Source organism: Thalassophryne amazonica, chromosome 2 (genome assembly GCF_902500255.1).
Source record: "Thalassophryne amazonica chromosome 2, fThaAma1.1, whole genome shotgun sequence".
In the NCBI taxonomy this organism is placed as follows: domain Eukaryota; kingdom Metazoa; phylum Chordata; class Actinopteri; order Batrachoidiformes; family Batrachoididae; genus Thalassophryne; species Thalassophryne amazonica.
Window position 1 is genome coordinate 100775574 of NC_047104.1, and position 9683 is coordinate 100785256.

The window sequence follows — 9683 nt, forward strand, 5'->3', positions numbered from 1 at the left end:
CCCTACGTACCGGCCAGGGCAGGCAGTGTGGTTGTCTACCAAGGACATTCCCCTTCAAGTGGACTCCCCGAAACTGCAGGACCGGTATATCGGTCCATTTAAAATCATCAAGGTACTCAGTACAGCCGCAGTGAGGCTTACAGCTTCCGGCCTCACTGCGGATCCATCCCGTTTTCCACGTGTCCCGGATCAAGCCCCATCACACTCACCCCTCTGTACTCCGGGTCCGGCACCACCTCCTGCCCGGATCATCGATGGCGAGCCAGCTTGGACTGTGCGCCGGCTCTTAGATGTCCGTAGGATGGGCCGGGGCTTCCAGTATTTGGTGGACTGGAGGGGTACGGACCTGAAGAACGCTCCTGGGTGAAGAGGAGCTTCATTCCTGGACCCGGCCCTCCTGGCCGATTTCTACTGCCGCCACCCGCACAAGCCTGGTCGGGCGCCAGGAGGCGTCGTGAGGGGGGGGGTCCTGTTGTGGGCCGCTGAAGAGGAGGTTACTGCTGGCTCACCACCACCAAGAGGGCACCCTGCCTGGAGTGCGGGCTCCAAGCACCAGAGGGCGCTGCCGCCTCACAGGAGCAGCCGGGATGACAGCTGACACTCATCACCTATGACAGCTGTCACCACTCATCGGATCAGCATCGGTATATCAGCAAGACGTCATCTCCACCTCTTTGCCGAGATATCGTTCTACCTGGAAGGTAACGTACCTCAGTTGTCTGCTTGACAATCTCCTTTGTGACTTTTGTGCATTATCTTTTGGACTGCTTTTCCAACGAGAGGTGGAGGTAGCTTTCCTGCCGTGCTGATTCCTGGGTGCAAACGCATCCTCATTTACTTGCTTTTTGTTCCTCGCCAGCAGTACCAGATCCGACACGCGGAGGCAGTGGCCACCTGGGAGTTCGGGACTTGGCGGCTCCAGTATTCCCGGGGTCTGGTGGCGGAGGAAATCGTTGTGGTTCCGGTTCTGCTTTGGACAGGCGTCTCCTATCTTCGAGCCTGCCCACACGACACCTTGTGAATTGACTATTGTCTATTGTTGCAATCTGTTGTATTTGTTGTGCACATTCACACAGTAAAGTGTTGTTATTTGACCTACTCCATTGTCTGTTCATTTGCGCCCCCTGTTGTGGGTCCGTGTACCTACACTTTCCCAACAGTAATTCTAAATTTACCATAGGCAAGTATAAGTTTGTTAGTGCGGTGATAGACTTGCAGCCTGTCCAGGGTGTACCCTGTCTCTCACCCAGTGACTGCTGGGATATGCTCCATCCCCCTGTGACCCTTAACTCGAATATGTGGGTTCAGAGAATGTTTGGATGGATTAACAGCATGCTTAATATTTAATGACATTATTTTTCAGTTGTCACAATCTGAGAGGTCAAAGGTGACATATGCGGGCATGCTGCAAAATACTGTCCAATAGTGCAGCTGTCAATGAATTTCCAGCCTGTTTTTGAAATGGCAGAGAATACTGTTTCGTGTGCCTTGTCCCAAGTAAATATTTATCAATAGCCAGACACAAGGAAATCATTATTTGACACTCCACCCATATACCCCTTTCACCTCCTCCTGATGTTTGGAGAAAACAGTATGAGCCAATGAAGCGTTCCTACCCAGAAAGGCAGACAGACGGCCAGTATATATTGAGCAGCCCCACAGAGGTTTTGGTTCCTGTCATTGCAGCACAAGGTGTGCTACTGTGTCCGCTGACCACAGACATGGTACGTCTGGCCCTCCCCAGTCTTCATCCTGCTCTGCCTCTCTTTGCTCCACTCCAGCTCCAGTCACCCGTCTCGCTCCAGGAAGGCTGTGTCAGCTCATCAGTCTGGTAACTACACACAAAGCACATGGTTCCTGACACCAATAATCTGTGGCTTACCCCATGTTCGCCTGACCTGAATCTGTTGTTTCTTCATTGACTTGCAGCTGCAGATGACGATGATGTAAAGGCCCAGCTGGAGAGGCGTTGGCAGGAGGTGAATTCACTGAAAGAGATGCAAGCGCTGCAGACAGGTACACTGCTCTCACCGTGTGAAGTGGATTTTGACAACAGAAGAGTTTTGCATTACTAAACTTAATGCTTTATTTAGAATGACTACATTTTTTTCATGGCATGTGCAGAAGTGTTAACTTAAAAATAATAATAAAAAACTGCTAAAAATCAAAGATTTAACTTTTGTGCAGTATTTAATGACCATTGCTCTTCTTTAACTGATTTATATACTCCTTGGCTGATTTGCAGACAGTACTGTTTTGTTGACTACAGTTTGAACTTTTTCAAGTGCCAAGGTCACCAGTAGGGGGCACTCTGTAATGCCTGACACATGGGAAAAGGGGGGATGGCAAGAAATTGCAAAACAATTTAAGCTTTAAATTGTCTTGCAATTTCTGCCAGATGTCATTCCTTAAATTTTAAGGAATGACATCTATTTTAACAATAAAAATCTACTGTATGCTGTTGATTATATGTGTATTATAATTATGATAAAATAGTATTGACACCTTATTTGATCATATTTGCAATTCAACACATGAAACAAATACTTTCTGTTTTCAGTCTGTCTGCGTGGCATCAAAGCCCATAGAAAATGTTATCTTACAATCGAGGAACCAGACATTACCACGAAGCAAATGAAGACTGTATTGCACAAGGAGGAACTCTTGCAACACCACGAGACATGACGGAAAACAATGAACTGAGAGACTACGTAAAAGAAGTACTCCTGGATCCAAGGACTTCTGGATAGGTGTGGCAGACATAGTGAAAGAGGGCCAGTATGTTGATGTGAACAGTCTGCCCATCAGCTTCTTTAACTGGGACGGCTCCAAGAGGCAGCCTACAGGAACCAAAAGGGAAAGCTGTGTGGCTCTGTCTGTGGGTGCACAAGGAAAGTGGCACGATGAAGTGTGTCGCAGCCTGAAAAGGTACATTTGTGAATATGTCATTCCATGAAATGCTTTTTGACATATGAAAAGTTCATTTAATGAAAGCTGTCTCTGCCTGTCCATGAACTGGCCTTGCAAAAAAAATTATTAAATAACTGAAACAAATGGATTGTCTATTATATATATGTGCATATATATATATATATATATATATATATATATATATATAAGAATGAAAGATGATTAAAAATGTAGTTAAAAATGACATTGATTTTCAGTATTGTAATAAAGATTAAAAATGACCTAAAATATTTGATTATTTTTAATATGTTATCAGATGTAATAAAATAAAGCCATGGGATTTAAATTATGTGTCATTCTTCTATTTTCGTGACCTAGTTTAACACATAGCCACACACACACATATATATATATATATCAATATCTATATAACATATATATATATATATATACATATATATATATATATAACATATTATATATATTATATGTATATATATATATATATATATAATGTATATATACATATATATATATATATATATGTATACGAGGACTGTCAATAAAGTAACGGTCCTTTTTATTTTTTTCAAAAACTATATGGATTTCATTCATATGTTTTTACGTCAGACATGCTTGAACCCTCGTGCGCATGCGTGAGTTTTTCCACGCCTGTCGGTGACGTCATTCGCCTGTGAGCACTCCTTGTGGGAGGAGTCGTCCAGCCCCTCGTCGGAATTCCTTTGTCTGAGAAGTTGCTGAGAGACTGGCGCTTTGTTTGATCAAAATTTTTTCTAAACCTGTGAGACACATCGAAGTGGACACGGTTCGAAAAATTAAGCTGGTTTTCAGTGAAAATTTTAACGGCTGATGAGAGATTTTGAGGTGATTCTGTCGCTTTAAGGACTTCACGTGCGAGACGTCGCTCAGCGCTCTCAGGCGCGTCATCAGCCTGTTTCAAGCTAAAACCTCCACATTTCAGGCTCTATTGATCCAGGACGTCGTGAGAGAACAGAGAAGTTTCAGAAGAAGTCGGTTTCAGCATTTTATCCGGATATTCCACTGTTAAAGGAGATTTTTTTAATGAAAGACGTGCGGACGGGTCCGCGCGTCGGGACGCAGCCGACGCAGTGCGGCGGCACAGGAAAAACACCTCCGTGTTGATAACCATTTGTAAAATCCAGGCGGCTTTTGATGGCTTTCAGTGGAGTGAGTATATGAGAAATTGTTTAACAGCAGGACATGTTCCAACTTGTCCTTAAGGCTTTCAACAGAGGTGTTTTTCCTGTGGCGGAGCGTCGCGGCGGCTGCGAGCCGACGTGCGACCCGCTTAATTTTTCGAACCGTGTCCACTTCGATGTGTCTCACAGGTTTAGAAAAAATTTTGATCAAAGACGCGCAGTCTCTCAGCAACTTCTCAGACAAAGGAATTCCGACGAGGGGCTGGACGACTCCTCCCACAAGGAGTGCTCACAGGCGAATGACGTCACCGACAGGCGTGGAAAAACTCACGCATGCGCACGAGGGTTCAAGCATGTCTGACGTAAAAACATGAATGAAATCCATATAGTTTTTGAAAAATAAAAAGGACCGTTGATTTATTGACAGACCTCGTATATCCATCCATCTTCTACCACTTAGTCCAGTTAAGGGTCGCGGGGGGCTGGAGCCTATCCCAGCAGCCATAGGGTGCGAGGCGGGGTACACCCAGGACAGGACGCCAGTCTGTTGCAGGGCCACAAACAGACAAACAAACACAGACACACCCACACACACACCTAATGACAATTTTAAAGATTCCAATCCACCTAACCTGCATGTCTTTGGGTGTGGGAGGAAACCCACGCAAGCACGGGGAGAACATGCAAACGCCACACAGAAAGGCTACGGGAATTGAACCCACGACCTTCTCGCTGTGAGGCAACAGTGCTAACCACTAAGCCACCTGCTGCCCTATATATATATATATATATATATATATATATATATAGTGCATCCTGAAAGTATTCACGGCGCTTCACATTTCCACATTTTGCTATGTTACAGCCTTATTCCAAAATGGAGTAAATTCACTTTTACCCTCAAAATTCAACTCACAACACCCATAATGACAACATGAAAAATGTTTTCTTGAAATGTTTGCAAATATCATACATACATAAGTATTCACACCCTTTACTCAATACTTTGATGATGCACCTTTGGCAGCAATTACAGCCTCAAGTCTTCTTGAATATGACGCCACAAGCTTGGTGCACCTACCTTTGGCTAGTTTTGCTCATTCCTCTTTGCAGCACCTCTCAAGCTCCATCAGGTTGGATAGGGAGCGTTGGTCCACAGCCATTTTCAGATCTCTCCAGAGAAGGTCAATCAGATTCAGGTCTGGGCTCTGGCTGGGCCACTCAAGGACATTCACAGAGTTGTCCTGAAGCCACTCCTTTGATATCTTGGCTGTGTTCTTTGGGTCACTGAGCTGCTGAAAGATGAACTGTTACCCTAGTCTGAGGTCAAGAGCGCTCTGGAGCAGGTTTTCATCCAGGATGTCTCTGTACATTGTGTAGAATAATTTTTAGGTCCATATTTGAACTGTGATGAACTATCAAGTGTCCTGATCCGAACTGTATGTCCTCTGGTTGAACTAGCAGGTGTTCAACCCAAAAAAAGGGCTCTATTAGTCATTCAGTCTGTCAGGGGCTTTCCAAGGCCTTTTAGGTGCTTTCCCGCAGGCCACGTGCAGGGGCCTCAGGCCAGCTGCACGTGGCTGAGGCCACGTGCGGGGGGGGCCTCAGGCCAGCTGCACCTGTGGCTGAAGGTCTTTTAAAAAATCAGTTGTAAATCCTTCATGTTTTAATGGGAGCGTTTGTCACATTGAAATAATGGCCTAACACCTGCTTAGGGTTCACTAGAGGACGCTTCCAATAGAAAACCATGTTGGGAATGAAATAAATAAAAAAGTCGAAGGAGGAGCGATGCCCGCGGGTCTCCAATAAATAGACGAGCGCGGTTGTCATATTCAGTCTCTCTAGAGGACTCAGTTTGTCTAAGCTTTGTGTCGAAGGCTTAAATAAACTTAAAAACTCTGTGCATTTTATCTTGCTTAAGGCTGAATTATTCTAAAGTGTTGTGTCATTTTCTAGCATATCACTTGCAATTAGTTTGTTTTATCTAAAAGACGACATCCTGAGAAGACTAAAGACGAGCCGCGACAGAACTTGGCGAGCCAGCTTCAGGAGGGTCCAGGGGCATTCCGGCAGCCTGGGGCAGTCCAGCTCATCCCTCCAGACCGTAAATAACAGTGATCACGACTAAAAGGTAAGTAGAAACCTTTTATAACTTCTGCACGATCTGGAGGAGTGAGTCGGGATTTCCGCCCAAGTTGACAGGTGATATTTTTAATTGCCTCTTACCCAAAAGAACCTGGACTAAGAAAATTGATAAGAGACTAAAAAAAAAAGATAAGATTGAAAATTATCAGGCCTTGTAGATAAAATGCTCAGAAGGTGTGTGTGTTCCGGGAAAAAGAATGTCTGTGTGAGTGAAAGGTCAGGAATGTTCATGAACTCTGGTGCGGAAAGAGTGCGTGAAGAACTAACCTGGATGCTTGGAGAATAATTGGTGTTGAAATTCGTTACTAACGTGCCGGCTGATAGCATGCGCTGTAGGGGTTAATTTAGGGGAGTATACTGACAAATAGATACAAGGTAATACAAGGTTGTTTAAAGAGTTTAACAGAGACTGAAGTGAAATAAGTGAGAAAAAGAGTTTAACAGAGAATACGTGCAGAGGAAGCACAAGATAAGCGCCTGGGGGCGCAGTAGAGATACCGTACGTGATAAAGAGATTTAAAAGTGCAAAGTGGCACAGCTGACAGTAAGTAAAAGAGCTCAATAAAGGACGTCATTTTTTAAGAAAAGAGAAAAACTATAAAAAAAAAATAAAATGAATGAAGAGTTAGTGCAGAATACATGAGAATTAATGAAGCAGAAAATAGTGCAGTAAGGCACCAGATACACGCTTGTGGGGCGGGGGAGAAGAATAAGTAATTAAGTACACAGTAATATGAGTTTTTTATAAGACAAGAAAAAGAGTATTTTCAGTGCAAAGGCACCTTAAGCTCATGAGGAGCTCAGTAAGTGAAAAAAAAAAAGGTAGAAGAAAGTGCAGAAAGGCACAGGATACGCACGCGAGGCGCGGTAAGGCGTAGAAATAAATGAAATATGTATGCTCAGAAAGGAGCTTGTGAAAAAATATAGAAAGCACAGGATACGCACGCGAGGCGCGGTAAGGCGTAGAAGTAAATGAAATATTGTATGCTCAGAAAGGAGCTGGTGAAAAATAATATATTAAGCACAGGATACGCACGCGAGGCGCGGTAAGGCGTAGAAGTAAATGAAATATTGTACGCTCAAAGAGGGCTTGAAAAATGTAATATATGAAGTTGCTGACAGCGCCGGAGAAGCTGTCTAACGTGAAGAAGAGATCATGCTTAAACAGAACACATTGGTGTTAAGTGAATAAAAAGGTTGTTTAAAGCCGCGGAGTGAAAAGTGGCAGAAGTCTAGATAGAGATATATAGAAAGTGTTTTCCGCGCCACCCGATGGCCTGGAGTAACCATCTGCCTGGATCGAGTATGCGCATAACAGCCAGGTGTCTTCTGCCACCGGCCTCTCCCCATTTGAGGTGTGTTTGGGGTATCGCCCCCGTTGTTTCCCGTGGTGGAGGGAGAGGTTGGTGTGCCCCGGTCCAGGCCCACCTGCGGAAGTGCCGGGGTGTGGCGCTCCGCCCATTCTGCCTTGTTGAAGGCCCGGACGAGGGCGAAGACCCATGCCAGACCGCCGGCGATCCCTGGCCCCTGCTTACCAGCCGGGCAGGAGGTGTGGCTTTCCACGAGGAATCCCCCTCCAGGTGGACTCCCCTAAACTTCAGGACAGGTACATTGGCCCCTTCAGGCTCCTCAAAGTCCTCAGTCCTGCCGCAGTGAAGCTCCAACTCCCGGCTTCACTGCGGATTCCATCCGGGTTTCCACGTGTCCCGCATCAAACCTCACCACACCTCACCCCTCTGTGCTCCCGGACCGGCGCCGCCTCTGCTCGGATCATCGACGGGGAGCCGGCTTGGACGGTGCGCGGCTCCTGGACGTCCGTGGATGGGTCGGGGGTTCCAGTACTTGGTAGACTGGGAGGGGTATGGACCCAAAGAATGCTCCTGGGTGAAGAGGAGCTTCATCCTGGATCCGGCCCTCCTGGCCGACTTTCTACCGCCGACACCCCGACAAACCTGGTCGGCGCCAGGAGGCGCCCGTTGAGGGGGGGGGTCCTGTTGTGTGGGCCGCCCAGAAGAGGAGGTACTGCTGGCCCACCACAGAGGGTGCCCTGCCTGAAGTGCGGGCTTCAGGCAGGAGAGGGCGCTGCCGCCATGGACACAGCCGGGGGTGACAGCTGTCGCTCATTACCTCTTGACAGCTGTCACCCATCTACTCAACATCATCTCACTCCATAAAGACCAGACGTCATCTCCACCTCGTTGCCGAGATATCATACTTCATAGGAGGTAATATCATCTTTCCCACCGCCTTAAATAACAAAGTGCTCTCGGACACACCCCAAATGGGTTTGTGCCTCTGCACAAGTCCATTTTGTGTCCACTGTGAAACAAGAACAAACAGAGTATTAATTCATGTTGATCAGCACAAACAGAGTTAACTTACACAATGATAGAGTTGATTTAACACTGATGGAGTTGATGTGACACTTCTGAGACCACATACACTCACTTCAGTGTTAATTTAATTCATTTTCTACCACTTAACTGAGTCCTGGTTGTGGTGGCAGCAGACAGACAGCTCATTCCACAGTTCTCCATCCTTGGCCAGATCTTCAGGGATCCCTAGGTGACCCCAAGTCAGCTGGGAGTTATAATCCCTCCAGCATGCTCTGGGTCTTCCCCGGGACCTCCTCCCTTAGTGTGATGTCCCTGGAAAACCTCCCTCAGGAGGTGACCATGGGACATCATCACGAGATGGTTAAACCATTTCAGCTAGATTGTTTTGATGTGAAGAAGCAGTGGCACTATGCTGAGTCTCTCCCAGATATGCAATCTTCTCATCCTGTCCCTCAGTAGAAGTTTGGATATCCTACTGAGGGACCTCATTTCTGCCACTTGTATTTATGACCTTGTCCTTTTAGTCACTACCCAAAGCTCATAACCACAGGTGAGGAATTGACTGGCAAATCAAGAGTCAGAATCACATTTCTAGAATACTGGTAATATTTGCTCACCATCTTATATTATATGCCAGTATTCCCTGAAAGTTGTTGACATATTTTTTGGTTTGGATTAACAGCATGCAGGAGGCACAGTGGCTTAGTGGTTAGCACTGCAGCCTCATAGCAAGAAGGTCCCGCGTTTGCTTCCGACCTGATCCTTTCTGTGTGGAGTTTGCATGTCGTCCTCATGGTTGCGTGCTCTGGCTTCGTCCTGTTTTCAAAGACATGCAGGTTAGATGAACTGGTAATTGTTGTGTGGGCCGCTGAAGAGGAGGTACTGCTGGCTCACCACCACCAGAGGGCACCCTGCCTGGAGTGCGGGCTCCAGGCACCAGAGGGCGCTGCCGCCTCACAGGAGCAGCCGGGGTGACAGCTGACACTCATCACCTATGACAGCTGTCACCACTCATCGGATCAGCATTGGTATATCAGCAAGACGTCATCTCCACCTCTTTGCCGAGATATCGTTCTACCTGGAAGGTAACGTACCTCAGCTGTCTGCTTGA

At 46.3% G+C, this 9683-nt stretch overlaps 1 protein-coding gene and 1 long non-coding RNA gene across 2 annotated transcripts in view; both read left to right on the forward strand.

The window, feature by feature from the left end:
* LOC117528075 overlaps positions 1-7145 on the forward strand; it is a 30168-nt gene extending 23023 nt beyond the window's left edge. Inside the window, exons 2-3 of the long non-coding RNA XR_004565669.1 lie at positions 6942-6957; positions 7115-7145. This is a non-coding gene — a long non-coding RNA (uncharacterized LOC117528075). The remainder of the gene's footprint in view (positions 1-6941; positions 6958-7114) is intronic.
* Positions 1191-3033, forward strand: LOC117528069 (tetranectin-like protein). Its single transcript, XM_034190601.1, is given in 6 exon segments — positions 1191-1739; positions 1741-1831; positions 1930-2016; positions 2561-2611; positions 2614-2709; positions 2712-3033. Coding segments are annotated over 6 exon segments (708 nt in total). The 5' UTR covers positions 1191-1601; the 3' UTR covers positions 2957-3033.
* Positions 7146-9683: the final 2538 nt, after the last annotated feature.